This window comes from Manis javanica, chromosome 5 (genome assembly GCF_040802235.1).
Source record: "Manis javanica isolate MJ-LG chromosome 5, MJ_LKY, whole genome shotgun sequence".
Taxonomy (NCBI): domain Eukaryota; kingdom Metazoa; phylum Chordata; class Mammalia; order Pholidota; family Manidae; genus Manis; species Manis javanica.
In genome coordinates this window covers 38,279,004-38,304,909 of record NC_133160.1, presented here as the reverse complement: position 1 = coordinate 38,304,909, position 25,906 = coordinate 38,279,004, and the positions used below count along the sequence as shown (strand labels likewise).

At 42.6% G+C, this 25,906-nt stretch overlaps 1 protein-coding gene across 5 annotated transcripts in view; it reads right to left on the bottom strand.

Moving 5' to 3' along the window:
* The window catches only part of SPTLC3 (serine palmitoyltransferase long chain base subunit 3), a 140,896-nt gene that overhangs the window by 19,534 nt on the left and 95,456 nt on the right, over nucleotides 1-25,906 (bottom strand). For all 5 annotated transcript variants that reach the window (XM_073236942.1, XM_037022511.2, XM_037022512.2 and 2 more), the window contains 2 exons: nucleotides 23,438-23,657; nucleotides 14,330-14,456 (listed from right to left, as the gene is read on the bottom strand). In XM_073236942.1, the coding sequence (XP_073093043.1) occupies nucleotides 14,330-14,456; nucleotides 23,438-23,657 (347 nt within the window). The remainder of the gene's footprint in view (nucleotides 1-14,329; nucleotides 14,457-23,437; nucleotides 23,658-25,906) is intronic.

Sequence of the window (25,906 nt, the reverse complement as noted above, 5' to 3'; positions counted from 1 at the left end):
TGAGGCCATGCACAGCTGTGTCAGGTGCCCGATTGTGTCCTGGCTGAGTCATGCTCCTCGGATGGGTGCGGAAAATCAAAGATGGGCATATGTTGTAACATCTTGTTTGGAATGATCACATCCCAGCAGTTACTGAGTACGTGGGAGCTTGGATAGCATGTTTTGCGGGAAACACCTGCTCCCCTGATAACTACTTGCTCCAAAGTGCTTCCTCAACCTGAAATCAACCCCTCACCAATCTCACTCCTTTCATGAGCCTGAATAGAGTCATGGATGAGCCTGAATACAGATGGCCTGTATGTTGCCATTGCATCCTTTCAGGTTTCTAGCTCTGCCGACTTGAGGTATGGGCTAGGTTAACAGAGGCCGTGAATACTTTAACCTTCTCTCCAATGCTGTTAAAACAAAAACAGCTGGGGCAGGGGAAGGAAAACAAATAAAATACAAAGCATCCCACTACAAAGCTTTGCAGTCCCCTAATAAAAACAATCGTCTGTGGAGTTTCCAAAAATATGTTTGGGACAACTCAATCTCCAGAGGACTAGAAGGAATTGTGGGCAGTGGGGACTTCCAGAATGACCTGTCAAAAGTTTTACAGAAGGAAAATTACTTCTCTCTTGAACCATTGGCATGCCAAAAAAGAGAAAGGCATTTCCACTCTACGACTAAGTAAAGAGGCATATTTGTATACCAACTCCAGCCCCACTCTCTATTTTCTATAGACTTTGCAACAGAGGAAACACCAATGTGCCCAGATACCACGGGGAACTTATTTTACTATTTCCCAGGTCTACGAGTGCGCATACAGAAATCCACACTGCTCTCTCTCCTAAAATTATTCAGCACATCACCATACTCAGAATACAGATTGCACAGCCTCTAATATGCTACTAGACATCACCACTTGGAAAATGTGGTTCTTTTCTTTAGAGATGAGAGAACTCCATTTCTCACAATTTAAGAAGTCAATTTTTCTGAAAAACCAAATTGATATTTAAGAATGCCTGCAGTGGTCTAAGAAGGTCTAAGTGCCCTGCCTCTTCCCCTTCTTAAGAGTCTGCCTGTTCACCCTTGGCTTCCCCCGCCGGCTTGGGGAGGGGGCGGAAGGTACTGGGGAGAGACCTTGGAGTAAAGTTTCAACGTGGCAGCAGGAGCCCAGCGTCTGTTATTTTAAGCTCTGGACACCAGACAGGACATTTTGTTTGCAACACACTCAGGGGCAGAGAGATCTCAGTAAAGATCAAGAGGCTACACAGAGGCAAGAATCATAAGAATGGCATTAGCAGTGACAAGCTTCCCAGTGGGATGGAGAAAACAGTGTTTGGAGTGGTTTGCTGGGAGGAAGGCACATTTTTATCAGTTACTGAAGCTCTCCCTTTTGATGTCCAGATTCCAAGGTTACAGCATGTTTTATGGTCACGGACACATGTTCCAAGACTCTCCAGGCCACTCAGTCTCCCCTGGGGAATGTGTGCAGGAGCAGGCTTCAAGAGTGAACATCAGTCTTCACTGCCTGATTTCAAGGGCCCTGGGAAGATGCCACTGCAGTGCCTCCACCTCCTCACCTGCACTCTAATGCACCAGCCAGGGTTTAATCCACAAGGAGGGTTTGAATGGACATCTCATGTACACCTATTATAAGCCAGGAACTGTGTTTGCAGCCCCCCTTCACAGATGAAGAAACTGAGGCTAGAAGATCATTAATATGTTAGCCAAGCCTATCAAAGTCTGCTTTTTAGAAAGACGCTGGTAAACTTATTCCTGATGAGGTGTGAATTCCATCTTTCATGGATTCATATGTTTCACAGAGGTAAAAGCACTCACTATGTTCAGGAGCTGGGCCAGCTGCTAAGGAGGAGTAGAAGGTTAAGTAATTCTGAGGCTATTTGGAAAGAAATGCTCTAATAGCACACAGAGCAGATAGCAAATAATACACAATAAAGAGGAAAGGACATAGACAAATACAGACAGAGTTAGCAGGCTTTTTCACAGAGCTGTGCTTCATGAACTCTTATAGACTGATAGATAAGATTTAATGTTAATTTGCATGTAAATAGAGAGCAGTGTCTTGGCAAGTGACTAAGTATGGAATTTTAGACATTAAATGGGGGTAATTTGGGAGGCTAAGGGTCTTCTGGGAACCTTGCAAATCAACAATTCTTTAACAAGGAAACAGACCAGAGTCATCTGGGAATATTTTTTTCTAGGACATGCGCAGTAAAACCTCCTCTGTAGGGACTGTGCTCCAGAAGGACTAGCATGCACCTTTTAGAAAAACACCTGGGTAAATATGGTGTGCGAGTCCAGTTAAGAAGCACACTTGAAGTTATAAATTATTCTGTGGCTGTTGATTCTACAAAGATAGTAGAACTGATTTTAACTGAAGACACCAGAAAGCAATTTTGTCTCCCAAGTATTTTTGCTCTTGATCAACAGATCTGTGTCAGGTTCCATCTACTGCTTCCTTTTTTCTATGAAGATGAGCAAATCACTCAGTCTCCAAACCTTAATTTACTGATCTGTTAAATGGGGATGATGACCATAGCTGCTCTATGTATTTTCCAGGACTTTGGGGAGGATGCTGTTTTGTAGCTGCTGTGTTCCGTGCAGGATTAAGATATTGCATATCTACTATTTTCAAGGAGCTCATAGACTAGAAAGATCCATGTAATGATAACAGAAGGTAGAAAATTAGATGTTCCATGAAAGAAATGTTCTGGGAGTTTGGAGCAAAGACCTGGAGGTGGTCAGTTAACCTCTTGTGCATGGAAATGTGGAGGTGGGAGCACTGGGGAAATGACATGGGTGGCTCGCTGGCCTAGATCATATGGATACAGTCATGAGGAAGGTCAGTGGAGTCACACCACTGAGAGGTGTGAATGCTGCCCTAAGGCTGGGAATTTGGGGTAAGAAGCAGTGTGGTAGCATCAGGATCAGGAAGCCACGTTCTGAAGGATTTAGGAGGAAGGTGCTCATAGTGTGTACTGCCCACGTGAAGGCAGGGAGGCGAGGCAGGGTAGGAAGCCAGAGAGGCAGCAAATGTCTGAAGCAGGTGATGAGATGTGTGAGAAACTGTTCTGATTTGCGGCAAGGAGACAAAGAAGTCAGCAAAGGGCAGGTCCGGGGCCGAGTAGCTGTGTTAACTGGGTCCCCTGGAAGGGCTCTGAGAAACTGTGCAAGTGAAATAAGCTCCATCCAAAGCAGCCACCTAACATGACTCAAACCTCTGGTTTTCCAAGTGTCCACTGGGAACCTCAGCTGGCAGCTGGAAAGGAAGAAGGACCTCACTCCTGCAGCCCCAAAGAACTGGAGTCTGCCACAACCCTGTGAGCTTGCGACGGGAGCCTGAGCTCCAGAAAAGAGGGCAGCTGCTAACACCTTGATTCCAGCCTGTGAGAACCTGAGCAGAAGACACTGTGCCCAGACTCCAGACTGTGAGAGAATTAAGTGGCGTTGCTTTAAGCTGCTAAGTTAGTGTAATTTGTTATGCAGAAATAGACAACTAATACATTCTCTCTAGCCCGGAGCATGCACTGGCCTCTCTAGGCACAAATCCACCTGCTTAATCCTCTCCAGCTGTGGCTGGTAGGGTAGCTGGTTTTCTCCATAAACATCTCCAGACAAGTGTGGGCTAAGGTACAGCACCCGTTTGCATTTGGGGCTTGGCTGCTTAGCTGAAAAAGAACCAGGGATGGGAAAAACAAAGAGCAATGTGGACCAGCAGCTCCCCTGCACCCTCAAAGATCCGCTACAGCTGGAATCAGGTTCTTCCCTCTTCCAGTTGTACTGAACCGGCATGAAATTCCATGCGCGTTACATCACCACTCCCGGTCCAGAGTCCATCCGCCCAGCGGTCACCCAAGTGAAGAGGAATCTTCCCCAAGACTCATGGTGTAAAAGGATATCTTGTTTGTAGGATGGGTGGAAGGAAGTGGCCACACTATCCTTTTGCCCCAGTATCACTGAAAAGACAAACATTCCCATTACACTTTTGCTAGGAAATTTTTTAAGGTCACAAGCAAGTGTGGAATTTACTGAGCTGTCATAAAATTCACCCTTAGCTAACTCTTAAGGTGAAATAAATGAAGGGGAAGAAGGTGTAGAACATTTTGCAAGCCATTTCTGCACGACCAGACTTTCCCTCCTAGCTAGGGTTCAATTTGCTGGCTAATTCTGTTTACTGGATAAACTCAGGTTATCTTACAGGCATACGAGCAACAATAGGGCAGAAAGGCAATGCCTGTCTCTTTGCTGGCTAAGGCCGAGCTTAGGTCCGCACACACAAACCAGGTAGGACTTTCCTGCACCCCCCGCCCCCAGCACAGGTGATTAATCATGCACCGAGGCAGCCCCTCAGTTGAAAAAGCCAGCAGAGCGTAGCGCCAGCCATCTGTTTTGTATTAGCTATCACTGAAATGCCAGTGGCCTGAAACCATTTAGAAAACACAGCGCTCCATGCCCTGTGTCTCTTTCTCTGCCTCTCTCTCTGTGTCTCCAGCTGGTAACCAAGTGGAAAATATATTTAGGAAGCAGCAGCTAGTTCGTCCCTCAACAATGCCAACATGGCACATCCAGGTGGGATTCTCTGGGGGCTTCCCTTGCTCTCATTAAGGCACTCCAGAGGGACAGAAATAGCAATCCATTGCTGGATTTGAGGGGAGAAAAGACATTGCAGGAAGCCAGTTTTGTATTGGCTCAACTCTCTGCCAAGGTAGATGCTGTGAAACGTGAGACGACCTTTTAAAACCCCGTGTCTAATTATCATAGCGTCTCCGTCCTAGTCTCCAGTCCATTTTGGTTTTCACTGACCCTTCCTCTGAGAAGGAGGCAGAATTCCGGGTGAAGAGTAAATTAGCAAGAACAGCCGCAGGATAAGCTTGCTGATGCAGATGGATTAGTGTAGTTTGCAGCCCTACACAGCTTGCACTGAAGAAAAGCAACATCTTATGAGAAAAGCTTGCGGGTATATCTCATGTCAAACATAAACAGTAGGAAAGGGAGAAAATTCTGCTCTTGAGAGTGAATTGCTGTCATCCAATATACTCCCTTTTTCCTGCCTTCAAAGCTCTAAATCTTCCCAGTTAGTCACTCCCATTTTTTAAACCTATCAAACTCAAGTGTTAAAATATGTGTGCCCTTTTCTAGGGACAAGAGCAAAGGTCCAAGGTCACAGCTGGAAGGTGCCAGTGCCACTTTCTCCAAGTCCATGTGGGGTTAGAGGCAAGGTCAATACATCACCCGCCAATCTCGTGATGAAACTTCACAATGATCCGGATGAGTGAAATAATCCATGCAAAAGGCGGCATGGTCCTATTTTCCAGTTTGAATGAATTATAAGTCTCAGTTTTTTCCTTTATCCTTACATTTTCTTTCCAGAGACTAAAGAAAATGATGACAGTTCATATATCAATGAAGTGACTGGAAGACTTTGACATTTTATTCAACTCTTTCTCTTGATAATTGAATAAAAAACAGAATTTAAGGCTTCAGAATTGAAAACAATTCCCAGCTATCTGGAGTGAACTTGTCCACATAGACCCAACTGTAGAAGCAAACGGCTTCTCGTGCTTCTTCCCAAAGTAGATGAAATGCATAAAATGCTATTCAGCAGGATCTTATTTTCATATGAATTCAGTTTTCATATGAAGTCTCTAGTTTTATTTCTCTGCCTGGGCTCAGAATTCAGTCTTCTCCTGTGAGTGGCTCCCTTGACAGGTCAAGTGCTGCATGCTGGTGTGAGATGGACGTCACAGGGCAGTCCTTGTTCAAGTCCCTTAACCATCTTTTGGTCCCCCCAAAACCCAAGAGTGGCTGAGGGGGGGATTTGGGGTGACACAAAATAAACCCTTCCATTTCAGATAACTAGCCTAAATATCCATGTTTGAAAATTGCATGTGTTAAATTGCAATTTAAAATTTTCTGATAATGATGCAATTTACAGTTTTCTGTCTCATCATATCCTTCCAAAAAAATTATCCTGAATGTCTGAGAGTGTTACTATTTCTAAGATTTACATTTTCTCCCATTCTGGCCTGACTTTTGGAGCTATTCCAATTTAATGGCATTTTAATTTCTTGTAGGGAAGCATGTTCTGCCTCTAAAAAGCACACACCACTGGGGAATTTAGCAACATAATAATAATAATGATCTCTGTATCTGCCATGGCCTGGGCCTAGGTTCTGTCCAAAAGAAGCAGAAATGGTGGTGGTAAAATCCAGACTAGAAGTCTTGAGAGGCTTTATGAAAGGAAAAGAGATTCATCTTCAGACCTGTGGACTTTGTTTTTCTCTTTTTTCTTATTTACTTTTATTCCAAACCAGGTTAAGAGTTTATTTACTAACTCAATAGGGAAAGACTGGTAAACTGTCAAAAATTTTCAGTGTCTCCCTGCAGTGTACATCCATCAGAAAGTCAGGGGAAGAATGTTCTGGACTGAGGGTAAGTACAGTGCAAAAGACTGGCTAGTTCACCAAACCCATTTCTTTCTCCTAGGCAGGCAATTAACTTCATTTCCCAGGCACCTCTGTTAGGCAAGGTCATGTGACTGAGTTATGGCTAGTAGAATCTGGGCAGAAATTATATGTGCCTTTTCAGTATGGCCCATGAGAACATCACACGCATGATCCTCTATGCTCCTTACCCCTTGGTGGCAAACTTGGAAGCCATATGTTGAAGCTGGAGGAACTACAAGATGGAAAGAGGCTGAGTTCCTGGAAAAGCACCATCTGCCTCACAAGAAAACCCATTTTGGACTTTATATGACCAAAAATCAAATTTCTATTATGTTAAGCTACTGCTATGATAGGGCTTGTCTGTTGCAACAACTAATTTACCTTAACTAATACTGGTCTTATAAAGAAAGATACCATGAAAACTTTCAAGAATTCAAAATCCCAATGCCCTTTTCTTATTTTTCCATGGGCTATATGGTGTAAAGGGAAACCATAATTTTTATGCAAGAGTTTTAGTTTTTCAACCTCTCCTTACTAGTCGCCAAGTAATAAAAACATGAAGTTTCTTGATTAATAAAAGATCCTATGTGGAAATCACTCAGATGAGGGAGGGGAGGGAGGGGAGGGAGGGGAGGGAGGGGAGGGAGAGAGTTCTCTCTAGCATACCTTACTGGAAAATGCCTCTTGGATGTTTAAAAATCAACCTACTCTCTCTATTTTAGAAATGTATTTAAACTTGGACAGAGAGGATTAGCTGGTGCCCTGTCCTTGCTGATTACTGTGGAAAAATAAGTCAAATGCACTTTTGAACTTTGGATGATGCCCTCCTAGGAAATCTTAAGTGAGGGATTCAGCTAACTGCTTGTATAATTAAAGGAAAAACTCCATTTTTGCTTGTGCTATTTGAGTAGCACTGGCCTGAATTACCCAGTTTACCTCTATATTAGATGGTGTCTAGGCAAAGCCTTAGTATATGTAATAATAGAAAAGGAACTCTAGATTTTGGCCCATGCCAATATATACCAAGGAAGTGACTATAACTTCAGTACTTGAACCCAAATAATTCTAGAGGTTACCTCTAAAGAAATGATACTGCAATTGTTTATAGATAGTGATTAGATTCCAAGCCTTATCTAGGAAATCTGCTTAGCCCCAAGTCCAGCCATTCAGTATTCATTCATTCACCTATTTGATGCTTAAGGCACAATTCATTAACCAATCACACCTATTTTGAGGGCTGGGCTAGGGGTGTGTGACTAAAATAGTAGGAGCAAAACATTGCAGGAAACAAGAGTAGAGAAGGATTATTTCCTGGCTGCAGCCATTGAGTTAGGGCTTAGAAGGTTGAGCAGGGGTGTAGGAGATAAAGAAGAGTGGGTTGTGGGGAGAAATGAGGGTATTCCAGATAGAGGAAATACCACGAGCATGCAGAAGGGAAGTAACAGTGCTTGGTGAATAGTTGATGGAACATTGCCAGTTTACACTGAGTGGGGCCATTCATTCAGTCAACATACACAGCTACACAGCTGGGAACTGCATGCCTCCCCCCATGGCATTTGTATTCTCCTGGGGGAGACAGACAATAGCCAATACATAATAGCAAGTACATAATTCCAAGTGATAATAAGTTCTATGAATAAAAATGGTGCAGAATAAGGGGACAGATAGAGCAGCCCACAAGGAAGGAGGTGATATTTTAGAAATGGTGGTGAGGGAAGGTCCCTCTGGGTTCTTGGCTTGAATTAGAAGGATCACTCAAACATGAACCTCCATTCCAAGAAGTCTGGTTCTGAACCTGTTCTGAAAGATTGTTCTGGAGTAGCAGAAAGCACAGGGCATTTGCATCTGGAGCCAGGAGCAAAGAATGTCTTATGTGGTAGTCAAGGAGTCAAAAGTGAGCAAAGGGGTCAAACTTCTGGGGAATCAGAGACACACCAGTTGTGTGTTTGACTTTGTAGAAAGATATTCCGTTTGGGGGGGCTAAGAAAAATTTTATCACTGACAATTGTTGACTTAGTTGTGTTTTTACGTATTTGAACTTGTTCAGCTAATAAAATATACGCCTCTTTTTCCAATGATTGTTCTTTGTTGTATAGAAACCAGTTGTTAGCTCTTCAGATGTTCTCAGTGAATTGAACCAGGGATGTTGCAATGAAGAACTCCATGGAAGAATACCCCATTTTAACTTTAGAATAGGCAATGTCACCATAAAATAACTACATGTGAATTCAAAAGACATTGTCTCCCCAGTTCAGGAATGGAGAGCATCTTTCTCCCAGGGGCTGATACTCAGAGAAAGAAAGAAGCGCCATCTAATCAGCTGAGAGCCTTCATTTCCCCAGTCCTGCTGAAGCCTCACAGGAAGTGCAGAATTTTATGGCCAAGGTAACAACTTCTTTGCAAATGGAATGGTTTGAATACTTCCGAAGTCATGCAAAAAACAGAACCTCAGAGAGATTCAGTGTGAAGAGGCCCTCTATTGGGGATCATGTCTATTTAATACTTCCTTCTCAGATCTTGGGCTGATCACAGGTTTGATTATCTAAAGAGCAAAGGAAGCCCAACTTGAGAAAGAACTCCTTGTACCAGCTGGGGTGTTTAGCCCTAATTTGCAGACTCAGTTTCCCCATCCTCTTATTGGTATGATTGCTGAAGATCACCGAAATCTAGACTTATACACTCTAATAGGCTTGCTCAGCTTTATCTCCATACTGAAAGTGGAATTATCTGGAAAATAGCTAAGCTTGATTGGTAATAGCTAAGATGATTGAGGAAGGATATTAGTAATATTGTGACTATTTGTGTCCTCTTTTTGGAGCAATAACCCCTGCACACTACATTCAGAAAACATAAAATTAGAAAGCTAAAACACCCTATTGTTCCATCCTGTCAAATTCCTATAGTTTTGAGTATGCTGCATAGCTAATTTCCTTATTTCCAGGAAAAACACAATTCATTATTTCATCTTAGTTTTACCTTTAGTTTTTTTTCTGTGCACACAATATCCAGACACATCTCCCCTGTAACCCAGAAACTCATTCTGTTTAAGGGCAAAGAGGGACACGTATGACTTTGAAGAGAAATAAAGAATTCTATTTTCTTAACTATAGTTTAAGCATAGGAGATTTTATTAGCAGTGATGCAGGTGTGTCTTCTACTAGAATTGGACATTATACATTAGGAACTGGAATTCTGTGTTTTCTTTTGTAAGTAAATTTCCACTACTGTTTTCCTTTCTAGGGACACCCTGGCCACTCTGTTATAAGCATCAAAGCAAAGTGGTGGAAAAATGGAAGATCGTATCATGAGAAGTCTTGAAGACCTGTGGTATGGCCTTTACAGTAAGATAGGATGCTTTGAAGGGTTCTGTATGGATGGTTATTCTGAGTCATGTATATATTTTAAGATAGTATTGGTTTCTGAATGGAAAGCAAGTTGTAAAAAGGCAAGGGCAGAAGTGGAGAGAATATTCAGGGAGCTACTCCAGTAATCTAGGAGCAAGCAGACGGAGGTAATGGTGGAGCTGGTGAGAAATGAGAAGTGTAGGTGTGAGGTCTGAGAGAAAGGGAGAATTCCAGGATGAGTAAAAGCTATTGGAGAATTTGGAGAAGGAAGGGAAGAAAGCAGATGATTTAAAAATAACAGTAACTGCTAATCTGTCCTGAGATTTTCCTACACATCAAACACTGTGTTAAATTCATTGGCTAGATCACATTGCTGAATCCCGCATACAACCCCAATTTACAATGCAGGGACTGAGGCTAAGAGAGGGTAAGCAGCCTGCTGGTATGGTCATGGAGCAAATGACATGCTGGGGGCTGGGCCCCCACCGTATCTGGCTGCAGAGCACACATCCTTCAGCCTCCATGAGGTACAAGCTCTTATTTTCCCTCAGATGAAAAGTTACCCAGAGTTGGGGAAAGGGAGGGTGGGGAAGGAGGGTCCACAGCGGGAGTTCAGAAAGAATGTTGACTGATGAATTGGAAATTATGCATCAAAGATTTAAATAAATTATAATAAAACAACTGTTGCTAATGATCTCTTTAGGAGAGTTGTTGGCATGGTTTGGGGCTCAGTCTCCAGTGGCAGCTTGTGTTATGTGTAGATGACAAAAATGAGTGAGCTATGATCTTTCTGGGCCCCCTCAAAAGTAATGTCAATCACTGAGGGATCCTGAACACTGAGTGGCCCCTTCAGTCACCGCAGCTGTGTGGAACCGATTCCTGGCTCTCAGTGTCAAGAGATAAACATCCTCTTGACCTTGTTTAGCATTAACATGGACCTGAAATCAAGTAGGGTAGGAGATGGAAGTTGAGTCATGATATATTTATTAAGCCGAGCACTGGGTTTGGTGCTCACTAAATTAAATCAAGAAACATTTCTTGCCCTTATGGGGCTTACAGGATTGTTTTGACTGGTGGACCGCCCAACACCCATTAGGTTGGAGAAACCAAATGTCCACTTTGGGCTCCTCGTGCTGCACCGGGTGACAGGCCAGGAGAGTAAGAGCCCCTGTGCGGGAGGGACGCATGCGCGGCAGCAGCTCCCACCGCCGTGTGTATTAGCTCCCGGAGCAGCCGGGCTGCGGAGCGAAGGTGACTGTTTGTGCATAAACATCATTTCACCAGGGCTGCTATTTCATCTTTGAACCTTGGCTTCAAAGGAACACTGACCTTATTCCCGTAGCCTGCCTTTGAAGCGTACGGCTTTGCATTGCAGATTAAAGTGAAGACATTCATCAAGGAACAGATCTGGCCAACCGCTCCCCAAACTCAACCTGAAACAAAGCCTTGAAAGGCTCCGATCACAGCCGCCGCAGAGCGGGCTGAGGACGAAGCCTCAGAGTTGGGCTCTTACCCTCACATCCTGAAAGGCGGCTCTGGCACCACACAGTGCATCCCTTTGAGCCTTGGGTAACATTCCCCTGCGAATCGGTCTATCGCAGTGGAAAGGGGCGAGGTAATGCAATAGTCCCAACCTGTCCTGTTCGTTTTATTTAAAGCAGGCATTGTCATAAATGAGGCCAGCAGGATCACTCACTGTGAACCTTTGAATTCTTCAAAAGATGTGTCAGGCAGAACCATCTGAAACTTGGCTGATGTTTCTGTCAATTTTCTTTTTTACTGTTTTCTCTTTGTTCCTGCCTTTGAAAAGAAATTGTCCTATCTTCCTCTCTGGTTCTCTTATCTTGGCTTCAAGAAAACAGACTACACATAGCCTTCTTATTTATTTCTTTTCTCTCTTAAAATGGCAAGAGGAGTAAAGTGAGAAACTTCCAGAGGCTAAAAGTAATCACCAATGAATTCTTTAATTATAAGGCTAAGAAAGAGAACCAAGGGAGCTGTCTTCCCTTCAGAAGAAGAAAAACTGATGATAGGTTACTATCAAAAGACAAATGATCATAACTTTTCAATGTAATTTTTCTGCAGATTTTCAACTGTGATTGAATAAACGGACTGGGTTCTCTCAGTGACGAAGTGGTAAACCAATCCAGAGGAAAGACATGAGTGTCAACTTGGGTCCATGTAAATTAACTGATTCTGATAGTACATATATTAAAAGCTGTAAGAAATCAGTGATCCTAATTGAGACATAGACTAATTTCAGAATAATTTTTTCCTAGTTATTTATTTTTAAAAGAAGAACAAAGGATAATTGTGGTCATTGTAGGAAAATCCATTTAACTTGCATTTTAGCTGAAATCTCAGATAATTGTTTTGCAATATGAATGCATGAAGTTCAAGAAGATCATTAATATGGCTTCATGAGAAGCCAGTGGTTTCAGACCAGTTTTTCCATACAACCTGATGGCTTATGTGGGAATGGATACAGTCCTATTTCTAGCTTCAGTTTTGAAAGGTTGGAAGATATCTGCTTACTTATAGCCATACCCCTGCCTTTTAATTTACCACCACCCCAAATTTGGGTGTGGCCATGTGCCTAGTTTTGCCCAATGGACTATAAAGGTGGTAAGTGTCACTTCCAGACCAATGTTCCCCTGTTCTCTGCCATGGTGACCACGGGGGCCACATGATAAGATGACCAAGCCTCAAGCTAGAAGTAGCCCGAATATTGTTCCCTTGGAGGAAAACTGTGAAGAGAGTTTCTGATCTGTATTAGACATGATATGAGCAAGAAATAAACCTTGTTTCTGGTAAGCCATAGAGATTTTCAGGGTTTATTTGTTACGGTGGCATAACTTCACTTATCCTGACTAAGCCATGACCTTGGAGGACATCTAGTCTTACATCACTTTCATCATAAGAATCCTTCCTACAGCATTCCTGAAACAGGGGCCAACTACTTCTTAAACCCCTCAGGAATAATAGCAAATAACAGTAGCAAGCAATGATATCATGCTGACTATATAATCATTTTCAGACATAGTTTTAAGTATTTTATACATCTTACTTAACCTATTTCTCACAAAAATATCAAGTGGTCAGTATTTTCCTTATTTTACAGCTGGAGGAACTGAAGCACAGAGAAATAATTTGCTCAGGATTGAACAGATAAGTTAAGTCACTTGCCTAAGGGCACACAGCGAGTAGGTAGTATCCCAAGGGTCAAATTGAGGCAATTTTCAGTTTGTGCTCTGAAATTGCATCATGTGTCCTCCCTAGATTGGATTTTCATTTCCTTTTCAGACTGACTATTCAACAGGAGACTGAATCATAAAACCCAAAAGACAAGGTTGGGACTTTAATGGTCCCTCAATCACTGCATTGTACCTGGAGGAGCAAAATCATTTTGCAAGCCATTTTCCTGCTTTACTAAGAAGAAAGTTCTGTCTTGGAGGTTTTCAAACCAATGTCCTGGGGAGCACTAGGGCTCAGTAGAAGGGTCCCAGAGCTGTCAGTATGGAGGTAAGTGGAGACACTACTTCAACCAGCTCAGCCCTGTTTTAATCTGTTTTATGTACTAGGCTTCTGGGTAAAATTTGTATGTGAATAAAGTATTCTGCTGCTTTAATGAAATCGGAAAATGATGGATCTCTCCATACTTTTACTGAAATAGCAGGCTTGGATGGTTGCCATGAACAATGTAGGGCTTCACATCAGCTGAGAGATGGGGTGGGGAACATGGATTGCCCAGCTCAGTGACCTGTCCTGGGCCCAGACTAATTTGCTACTCCCATACATGCACTCACTAGACAGCGTGGCAGCAAGAACTGTCTTAGTCATTGTTGTATCCCCACTCTGATATGTAATAGAAGCTTTATAAATAATATCTGAAAGATAGAAGCAGAGTTCTAAGAGGTTTTGATGATGCAACTTTTTAAAAAGAAGATTAAACTCATTTGGATTAAGCAGAGTCGCACACCGTGGCTCTGTCAAAGAAATGGCTGGACAGTTATAATTGTGTGTATTTTGTCATAATAGCTTCACATGGGTAGTGGTATATTTCCCTTCCCCAACATCTGGCTGGAAAGAAAGAAAGAAACAAGTGAAGAGATTAAAAAATGAATATTAAATTGACTTGTTCTCAGGGAAACCCAAGTGGTAGCCCCAAGCAAGCACAGGTATACCCACACTACTGTTCATTTTGTCACGACTGATTACACCAAATTAACCAAATATGCTGGTGACGTAAAGACATGAATTAGGAAGTTTCCTCTGCTTTAAAAAAGCGTTTGTGTGTGTGTGTGTGTGTGTGTGTGTGTGTGTGTGTGTGTGTGTGTGCTACAGCAGTTCTGGTACATTTATGTACCATGTATGATTATGTGTTGTGCACTATTTATGGCTTGATTTGTGACTTGGGCCACAGTAAGGCAAAGTTGTCTATTTGAGAAGAGAGGAGACTGATGAGGCAGAAGGGACATGGAGAGAGCTCGGAGAGGAGTTCACGGGAGGCGTGCTCACTGCAGACCCTCTTACCTTGTGTGGTGCCATCCAGTCCTGTGATCAATTTAATTGATCTGATGATTTGCTCTGCTATCGGGGGACTCATGGATGTAGCATAAACAGCACTATGTGAGTAAACTCGTAAATAATCCACAAGGTCCTTTAACAAAGGAGGGAAATCCAAAAAGAAGGCAAATAAGTCTCAGTGTTGGTTGTGAGAACCACTCTAGACCCATACCCATCCATCATGGCACAAGACATTTGATTCCTCAGTGTGGCCTGGTTTTCAATGGGCATCACCAAGCTGTTCATTTTTTTCTATCCCTTCTCCTAGTGTCTCGCTCAAAAAACCTCAAAACTATACAAAAGTGGGATGCTGCAAATTTGGAATTGAGGGTTGTAGGGGAAAACCAGATGTATAAACGAGAAATGGTTTCCCAAACTTTTGTTGAGTTCCTAGTATGTATGAGCACTGGCTGAGTATTTAAGAGGGTCCAAAGAATACAGGATATGGTTCTTGCCCTTGAAAAGATTTTGTCCAGGGAAAAGTAAGGGTAGGAAATATGACAAAACTTGCAAACTAGTACATGCAACAGGGCTACAAGTCTGCAGAGGAAAGAGATTGGGTATTGCTAGCTGGAGAAGGATAGAGAGGGCTCCAGTGAGTGAGTGGAATTAAGCCTTGGGGGATGAAGATAGATAAAGAAGAAGAGAAAATTGGGGTGAGAGAGGTGGTAAATTAAACCAGAGTGTTGGGTAGAAACAGATAGGCTCTGGTTATACCTTGGGCAGTAGGGAACTATTGGAATTTTTGTGCAGTGCTATTTGGAAAAGGCTCCAGAATGCTGGTTTTCAGTGTAGGAACAATTCTTCACTTGCATGCCTGACTCCTAAGGCCAAACATAAGGTCCCAGGTAAGCCTGAAGAGAGCCCTAAGGAGCCAATAAACAAATGCCACAGTGGGGAGGGCCTCAGAGCTGGCATCTGGGGTGCCCAGCCCTGGCTGAGCAGACTATCTGTAAGCCCCGCTATAGTGGCTCATGGCCTGGAACCTTGGGGAAAGGTTAAGGGGCTGATGATGGCTCTGCCTAAAGCCCCTCACCGTCTGCATCCTTCCACCTCTGAGCCTGGGACTGCCCCGCCCTTCACGTTTCTATCACCCTGGGGGTGTGGGCGGCATAGTTGTTCACAAACATTTTAAACGCTTGCAGCTCACCTTCCGCAGTGAGGGGAGTGGCCTGTCTCACAGGCTGTTGGCGCTGTGCTGCCTCTGCCTGGCCCGTGGGGGTCTGGTAGCTCTGTTCTGTCCCTCCTGCCCCTTTGAGTATGCCCTTCATCCCTGCTCTGGTCCCCGCATCCTTCCCCCTGGTGGCCTTTCTCTCTCTCTTTCATTTCACACTCTTCATTTCTTTGTTTCTTCCCTCCCTTCCTGTCTCTTTCCTTCCCCATTTCTTTCAGCTCGGATTCCCTCTCTCCCCCTATGTAATCCTTTTTTTCTCTCCACTTCTAAGTCTTTTCTTCCTTCCTCCCTTCCTCTTTTCCTCCCCTTTTCCTCCCTCCACCTTCCCTTCCAGCAAGTCTGGACAAGGACTTGCTCTGGGCGAGAGGGCAGAAAGGCTAGTCTCTGGCAGCCGTTGTCTGCTTCCATTAAAATTAAGTTTCTGTGTATTCTTTTGTTTAGTGACTCTCCTAAAAACAGTTGGGAGCTTTACCCTATGTGAAGAGCATGTGCTGAATGATGGCCTGACTTAAGGAACTGGCCACAAGGTATCTGGGAAGTCCACTTTGGAGGGCTGGGGGTGCCCCAGAGAGAGAGAGGCCAGCACTTTCCAGGGCAGCTGCAGGCAGGCTGCCCTCCACAGCTGCAGGCTCAGCACCCCTGTGAGCAGCACCAGGGGTTTATTCTGTTGAGAGCAGGTTCCTCCCAGCAGGATGCTGGGGAAGCCACCCTTCCCCAGGAGAGAATGGGGATTCACGTGAACCAGGTCAGGAAAGGTCTGTTTCAAGGAGGTGATCTGGCCTTGAAAGATGTGTGGATTTGGATAGATGCAAAGGACATGTGCTAAATTTAGGACTGAGGATGGCATCTTGCCAGCAAAGAATGGAGAAGCCAGTTGGGAGTAGAGGGAGAAACTAGTGCTTCCAAGGCAAGGTGGTGGGTGGTTGGCCCCTTGGGACAGATCTGGAACCCAGTTGCTTGGGTCCAATTCCCAACTCTGCCACTTACTGATACATGATTGTGACTAAGTCACTAAACCTCTCTGTGCTTTACTTTTGTTCTCTGGAAAATGAGATAATAGTAATACTGACCTCAGAGTCATTATGACAATTACATGAGTTAATACATATAGGGTGTCCAAAAGAGGGCCTGGAACATAATGAAAACCCCATGTGGTTGGCAAATACTGTTAATGGATTGTCAACTCAGAGATTCCTGGACTTGGGAGGAGAGCAAAATACAGAAACGCCTTGGAGTGTCACTTTCCCGGCTGCGTCATTTTGCAGAGGGTAATGTTCTAAGGTTTTACAACTGCACATTGGTAGACCCAGACATCAAACTGAAGATTTTCAGCCCAGTTCTTTCTCTGTCCTTATTGGGGTGGTAACGGTAGCAGTGAAAAGAAAGGAAAAGAAAGGCATTTTAAAGACAGGAGCACCCAGACCCGCCAGACTGCATGACTCTGAGGAGACTATGCGGCTAGAAGCTAACACCATAGCTGATGTTCATTGGCTGCTGGAGGCTCCGTTTTATGAATTTTACATGTGTTAACTCCTAACCTCACAGAGTTTGTGAGGTATGTACTATTTTTATTTCCATTTTGTAGATGGGATAACTGAGTCACTGAGCCAACTGGAAAATTTTCCAACCAAAAAGTGACTGGACCACAAGGATTTGGACCCAGACAGTCTGGCTGTAGGGTCTCCCCCCTCAGTCCCGCACTGTATGACTTCTCCAGAGCAGAAGAGCTGGCCTGGCGAGCGGAGGCCAGGGGAGCACAGAGAAGACCATCTTCACTTCTGCTTAACCCTTCTGCTTAACCCTGTGGTGCTTCCCCTAATCCACAGAGATTGTTCCTCTTTTTGGGGGTGTCAGGGGAGAATTCCACTCAAGTGCTTATGGTACTAAACCACGGACTGAATTGCATTAGTCTCAAAATGTTTCATGTCCATTACTCTTATTTCTTCAGTAACACCCAAACCTCCTTGAGAGCAGGGATGGAGTTACATGCTCCTCTTAAAATCCACAGTGTGGCTACTTAGCAGAGACTTGGAAAATACTGATGACTTCATGGAAAGCAGAGGAGTTTTAGGGACTGAGGAAGGGTGGTAACATTGCCTGAAGTTCATAGCAGCCACTCAACTGCCTTCTTAGGAACAAGGGTAGTAAGATTCTTTTAGCCTTGGGTATCACTGGCAAAGATCAAATGCAGAAAACAAAGCTTCCATGATCCCTAAAGACTCTTCTCACAGTCCCTAACCCCCAATTTTCCTTCACAAATTGAGAAGCTTCAAGAGCCAAGGTCACATGAACTCTCAGTTCAAATAAATGTGGAATCAGTACAGTACCATCCCCTGTAAGCAGACCATCTCACCTACAGCCCTCTTTGGACGAGTCTGCTTTCTCCGAGGGGCTGGGTGTGTGGATGGGGGCTCATTTTTTGCATGGTTCAGACAGTGGGCTCTTTGAGTGACTTCTGCGGAGCATCAAGGAAAGCCTTGATTCCCAGATTCTGCCTCCCTCCTTTCGTTCTCCTACTGGGCGCCATGAGCCATGAATTAACAGTTGGTTTTGGTCTTTCAAGGAAAGTCTGGGTTATGTCTTCTTTCAGAGTGGGTTAGAAGTCTCCCCAACAGAAGTTTCAAAGTCCATTTGTAAGTTCAAAACCCTGATTATTTTCTCTACCCATAGGCCTGGAGTTCAAGGGCAAGGGTGGCTTTTCTGAGAAAATCAGACAGGAGGCTCTTAGAGTAAACATCTTGGCATTCATTCCATGACCCCCATTTACTTCAAAGGGCTCTTAAATGCAGCCAGGGCTGAGCACACAGGGCAGAACTGCCTTCTGCGAGGAGCCTGCCTTCATCTGGAACACAGGCTTCTGGGGTTAACGCTCACCCTAAACTTGGCTGTCCTGCCCTACTTTCCTCCCCCAGAATTCCAGCCCTGCAACCTATCAGTCAGGAAGTCCACCTTTGCTTCATTCATTTGCAAGTCTCTGGTCAGCCTGTGGAGGCTGTGAAAGCCAGTGGCTGGCACCAGGTATGCAAGAGGACTTAGGATCTACATGCCTGAGAAAAACTTGGACCCCCAAAATTGGGGTCTGCAGTGTTGGCCACATCTCCTCAGCAACTGGATAAATAAAAAGAAAAAGAGTAAAGAAAACTAGCCCCGTCAGTTCAGACATTCTTCAAAGAAGCCATTCTTGGCATGGAACTCTGACAGGTACAGAGAAATAATTACCTGATTTTTCACCTCAAAGGTCTTGAAAGGACACAGCGCTCTGAGATGGGCTGTTCACAGATCATCTACAGAAGCTCCGAACTCAAAGTGAACAAAACAGCAACATCTCGCTAGCTCTTAAGAGACTGCCTGGTAGTTTCCCTGAGGTGGGAAGAGAAGGGTAAGGCCAGGGCAGTAAACTCCAATAAGCAGAGATGAATTTGTAGGACAATGTGTGACAGAAGTCTGAGGTCAAGGCAAAAATCTCTACTATCTGTATCAGTATCTTCATAACAAACCAATTTTGTCTCTTCTTGTTTGTGTCCAATATTTTTTCTTATATGACACATCTGGTCGCTAATGCATACAGTTCTGACCTTGACCAACTCCACAGATATTTCTAACACCTCCTAGAAACTGTTCTGGGAATAGTCTTCTGTCTATTACTAACTCTATCAGTGACATTGACAAAGAGAGTTAAGAGCCAGACAGTTTTTTCTTTTTCTAGATTTTAGACCAAGTAATTTTTTTCAAATCTCAAGATAACTAAGATCCCTGTAAGCACAGTGAAGTTGCAATTATTAAGGCTTCAGAAAAATGCAAAGCCCTAGTATGCACACTTTAACTTTTTTATGGTTAATTTTATACCTACTGGTGAGAATCCTGGATATTCTGCAGCACCCTCTAAATTGAGATATATATTGCAAAATATGCAGGAAAAAAATTTATGCTGAAACTCTGAAAACTGTACTCTACTTAAATAGATTTTTTTCAAACAAAAATTATTAGCAGCTGTCCAATTCTATGTCCTATCTGTTAAAAAGCATAATTTAAGACAAACTAAAAATAAACATTCTTCATAAAGTTATTCAAAGTCCAGGGGAATAAAAGCTATGATTTAAATTCAAAGTACACATAGCTTAAAATTAACGTAAGTTTAAAAATTAAAGGTATAGAGGAGCAGATACAAAAGTTTCGTTAACTCTGGGGCTTATTAGGTTGAAGGGAAACCACACAGTTTATCTGGGTTTATCACAGTCTCATCAGAACTACTCCAGACATGTGTATCTCTGACTGATTTTTAAATCATCAGGGAATGATAGAGGCACATTCTCAAGCCTTCTATCTCCTGCTCCCCATCCCCATCTTGAAAACTGCCCTATGTTTTTTTTGGTATTTGCTATTTCACCGCACGGGTCTCAGCATAGGCTAGTGAGACTGTCAAACATGCTCTAATGCTTGCTGCCATCTAGTGGTAAATTCAGAGACTGCAGAATGATATGGAGCTGGAAGAGGAGGGCGCAGGGGAAAGTGGGAGGGTAAAGGGGTTGAGGGATCAGGGGAGGGAGGAGAAATGTTGCAGCACCCGGGACCCAAGTATCCACAGAATGAGATTTTAAAGAACAAGGAAATAAATAGATGTACATACTTTTTCTGCATCCTGATGAATGCCAGTAAAAGTTTTCACAAATTCTCAGTATCTACCCCAAACGAATAGAAGTTACACAGACAAAAGCAAATACACTTTAACAATGGTAAGCCAACTTCAGGAGGGAGAGTATGAAAGAGAACCATAGTGAGCTAGTCCTGACTTCAAGCAAGTCATGAGCCTTTGTTTAAAATGGGTATCAAATGAAGGATCTCTAAGGGGAAAAAATGTGACATCTACCAAAGTTGACAACATTTCAAGGATCAGCTTGCTTCAGTTTATTCAGGTGTCTTTGGTTCAGGAAACAGTTACGCTTGGTTAACAATTTTGTAGCTCAGAACTGCTTAAGTAATCACAAAGCCACAAGCTTACGCAGCAATGCAACCCGGATAACGGACCTCCTAAATCTGAGACCCTCTGATCCTGCTGCTTTGACAGTTGAGGAAAGGAGCATTTAAACTCTCACCAGATTTGGCTGAGTTTTGGAGGACCAGATAATTCCCTATGTTTTTAGCATTAGCCAGCTAATTCCCAGTGGAGGGAGGATGGAAAACCTTGCTTTGAGCTCAGCAGGAAGTAGTGCTTATTGAGGGTAAAGAACACCGAAAAGTCCAAACATTTTAAGCTTCTGTGCGTGGTATGGCAGGGTGAGTGACCACAATGAAACTATATTTTGAATCATGGGCTTTCAATGACCAGCCTGTTTCCTGCTGCATTCCCTGATTTGTCTAACTGGGTTACCAGGAGTCTGAACTCTTGTTCCTGCTGGTCACAGTAGTATGGAATTGGGAATTTTAGGTAAGCTGTTGAGGCCACCTGGGTGCACCAGTTTGGAGTTTGTGCACTGCTGGGCAGAGCCAACACCAACTGTCACACAGTCTCTTTGGGATGGGTGTGGGCTTGCATGAGATACCTGTCAGGATTTGGATAAAACTGTGACACAATAGGACAGACAACTGGCTCATTTAACCCTCAGACCCAGGTTTGAATATTTTATTTTATTTTCCCCTGTCCCTTCCCTCTTCTTTTTAGTTTGTTTATAAGATTTTTGGTTTACATTGGCATCACTCATGGTGATACTGGCATTACAATGACAGGGATAACACTCGCTACCAGTCTGATCCCTTCAGAATTTAATTAAATCACGTAGGTAAGATATCTGAGGGTGATGTGGTTTGATATGTGGCTTGTTCAAAATTAGGGGAGAGAATTGTTTTGCAGAGAAAAGCTCTTAAAAGGACCTTTCTGATCTTGCTATAATTTTGATTAAAATTCTTAAATCCCACAACTTACAGGGTCAACCTCCATAATACCTGGCCTTTGCCCACTTGTGGCTATTACCTGCTTCAAACCCCAAACTACTTACAGCTGTGTAACATTCCCTTATCCTTTCTGTGACATGGTATATGTTTAGTTCCTCTCTCTGAAATATAATGCCCCCACCACTCCACATTTGCCTGCTAGAATGACATTCATTCTAAGACTTCTTAGACATACTATCCTGCAGTTAATCATCCTTTTATTTTGTACCAAGTCTTTCCCTGGGTACCCCGCTAATGTCTTTATTTTATTCTATAGTCCTCACTTATGCTCAGGTGATATATTCAAGACCTTCAGTGGATGCCTGAAACCACAGATAGTACTGAATCATATACATATATTATATATATATATATTTCTTATAATTAGGACTTAATTTATTTTTTTTGAGAGGGCATCTGTCATATTTATTGATCAAATGGTTGTTAACAGCAATAAAATTCTGTATAGGGGACTCAATGCACAATCATTATTCAACCACAAGCCTAATTCTCAAACAGTTTCCAATCTTCTGAAGCATAACGAACAAGTCCTTACATGGTGAACAAGTGCTTACATAGTGAATAAGTTCTTACATGGTGAACAGTGCAAGGGCAGTTATATCACAGAAACTTTCAGTTTTGATCATGCATCATGAACTATAAACAATCAGGTCAGATATGATTATTCATTTGATTTTTATACTTGATTTATATGTGAATCCCACATTTCTCCCTTATTATTATTATTATTATTATTATTATTAATAAAATGCTGAAGTGGTAGGTAGATGCAAGATAAAGGTAGAAAACATAATTTAGTGCTGTAAGAGGGCAAATGTAGATGATCAGGTGTGTGCCTATGGACTAAGTATTAATCCAAGCTAGACAAGGGCAACAAAACGTCCATGGATGCAGAAGATTTCTCTCAAAACGGGGGGGTGGGGGTGAGGTTCTAAGCCTCACCTCTGTTGATCCCCAATTTCTCACCTGATGGCCCCCCTGCAACTGTGCCTGTCTTAGGTTGTTCCTCCCTTGAGGAATCTTACCCGTCTCTGGCTAACCAGCCATCTTCCAGGGCCATACAGGGAAATGTAAAGTTGGTAAGTGAGAGAGAAGCAATATTCTTTGAAAAGGTTAGCTTTTTACTTCTTTGCAGATTTATGCCCTGTGGCTTCTATGCCCAGCATTTGTCTTGAGGTATCTTTACCACTTGGAAGAATTATGATACTTGGTAATTTTCGATATGAGTCACGAATTCTACTAAAGGGTTGTAATTAGGAAGGAAGGAGAAAAGCTATAGAAGTAGCAGACAGAAGAAAACATGGGAAGATTGATTATTTCTTTGACATGTCTTCTTGTAGAGTAACATAAGCATGTATAGGTTTATATTTTTTCCTATACATACATACCTATGATCAAGATTAATTTATAAATCAGGCACAAAAGGAGATTAACAAAAACAACTAATAATACATTAGAACAATTACAAAGCATACTGTAATAAAAGTAACATGAATGTGGTCTCCTCTCTTTCAAAAACATCTCATTTGTGCTGTACTCACTCCTCTTTTTCTTATGATGTGAGATGATAAAATGCCTCTGTGATGAGATGAAGGGAGGTGAGTGTCATACGCACTGTGATGAGGCGTTAGGCTACTAATGACCTGCGGACATCAGAAGGAGCAGCGTCTGCTTCCAGACCTGGGTAACTGAAACCGTGGAAGGGAAGCCGCGGATAAGGGGGGAGTAGGGAATGTGGTTCCTCATCACATGCTCCTCTACACTGCTAGAAGATGAGCCCCTTGACATTCGGGGCCTTGCTCAGCAGTGAACCCATTGCATCTGGGCTGCAGTTATCAATCGTGGTCAAAGTGCTGAACTGAACTGAAGCTCTCTGGCATCCAGGGGAGCCCTGCAGACTGTGTCCCCAGACTGTTCAGATTTTAAATAGACATAAGGAGTCCCTCTCTTACCTTTCTTCCAGCTATGTAACCTCCTGAAGCTCCAAAGCTTTTGGTGAATGTGCCCATGTACACATCAACATCTCCTGGGTCCATTCCAAAGAATTCTACAACACCCCGGCCGGTGGGACCAATGGACCCAATACTGTGAGCTTCATCTATGTAGAGGTAAGCCTTGTACTTCTTCTTTAGAGCCACGATCTGGGGCAGATGCACAATGGAACCTTCCATGCTAGGGCATAAGGAGAAATGCTTGTCACTAGTGCGTACCCTTTTGGGAAGCTCTGTGGTGGTCTCCCTTCCAATACTTAGCCTTGCCCTGATGCCAGTCGGGGATGACTGGGCCATGCCATTCCTTTCTTCTTAAGGCACATTTTATTTGGCTGAGATAACCCTCTCAATCTTGTAAGGTTAATATGACATTGTTTTACTTGAAAAAATAATTTATACACAATGGATTTAAGTGCTTGAGTTGTTATAGCTAATTTCCAAGTAAACAATTGGCTCACTGCTTTGCTGATTAATTTATTTGTTAAGCCACGTAGTGTAACTAGACTGAGCATTTTGGATTCTAGGCATTTTGCAAGTTTTGATTAAATTGCTCTATGGCAATAAAAATCGTTACCAGCCTGTCACTGTCTAATTGGCCAGTTCTGTCTGGCCTAAACTCAATGCTTGAATTGCCAGAGATTAAAAAAGGAATTAAAAACACACAAATAGTTGTATTTAAGACATGTAGTATTAACTAAAGCATAATAGATTTCTAGCGTCTCTTGTTCAGTAAACATTGGAAGTCAAGTTCTTATTTGAAGTGTAAATATATGTCCCCTCTTTTTGTTCCTTTAGGGCAATGGTTCTCAATCTTAAGTGAACATCAGAATCCGCTGAATGTTGTTAAAACACAGATTACTGAGCCCATCCCAAGACTTTCTGGCTAGTAAGTCTGCATGGGCTGAGAATTTGCATTTCTATCCAGCTTCCAGGAGAAGCTCTACTGCTGGTTGGGGACAACATTTTGAGAACCACCACTATAGATTGACTCCTTTGTTTTAGCCCTCAGCTCTTAATTTTTTATGGAATTATAAGTTGCAAAAATATATATCATGTCCTCCAGCAAAGGAAAAAATATGAAGTACATAAATACATAAAATTAAAATTCACATTTATATGGCATCTCTAGAGATGAATGGATTTAAAAGAACTGTTGACTCAAATCAGCTCTCAGAGCACTTTGTAGGCTATGTCTATACTGCACACAGTTTTGACTGAGCTGACAGGCCAGTTCTATAAAAACACACACATACTCACCATCACCACACAAAGGCACTTGTCAAACAGTTCAAGCAACTGGTCAATTTGACTCAAGAACTAATCAATTGACACAAACAGAGATCTGAACTTCTCTCTTCTTCCTAATTAGTTTATTTATTAAATTTTATGTATTTAAAAATAATAAACTAAAGTGTTATGTCAATTCAGTCAAAACAGCCCAGTTGGCTATGCAGTTACCCAGACCAACGGGTGCCAGTTTGGAGGGGTAAGATGATCATAGATGGCAACATTCATGCTTTTCCTTTTTCTTAAAGGGCTTTTTATTGGAGCAGCTTTATTTAGGCTCACAGCAAAACTGAGGGGAAGGTACAGAGATTTCCCTACACCCACTGCCTCAGATTGGCATAATCTTCCCCCTTATCAACATTCTCCCCTAGATGGTACATTAGTTCCAATTGATGAGACTACCTTGACGCATCATCGCCTTAAGTCTGGGGTTTGCCTTGGGCTTCACTCTTGGTGGTGTACATTCTATGGGTTCAGACAAGTGCAAAATGCAATGTACCCCTCATTATAATGCCATACAGACTATTTTCACTGCCTTAAGAATTCCACTGTGCTCTGCTGAGGCTTAACCCAACGCTTGGCAACCACTGATCTTTTCACTGCGTCTATAGTTTTATCTTTTCCAGAATGTCTATAGTTGGAATCACACACTATGGAACCTTTTTTAGATTGGCTTTTTTCAGTTAGTCATATGCATTGAGGGTTCCTCCATGTCTTTTCATGGCTTGATAGCTCATTTTTTTTTTTAGTGATGAATAATTTTCCATTGTCTGGATGGACATAGCTTATGTATCCACTCACTGACTGAAGGGCATTTTGGTTGCTTCCAAATTTTGTCATTATGAATAAAGATGCTATAAACATCCTTGTGCAGGGTTTTGTGAAAACACAAGTTTTTAACTCCTTTGGGTAAATACTGAGAAGCATGATTGCTAAATTGTTTGGTTAGAGTAAATTTAGTTTAATAAAAAATCCCATCTGACTGTCTTCTGTAGAGACTAACATTTTGCATTCCCACTAGCAATGAATAAGGATTCTTGTTGGTCCACATTCTTGCCAGCATTTAATGCTGTAAGTGTTCCAGATTTTGGCCTTCTCATAGGAGTGTAGTAGTATTTTATTGTTTTAATTTGCATTTCCCTG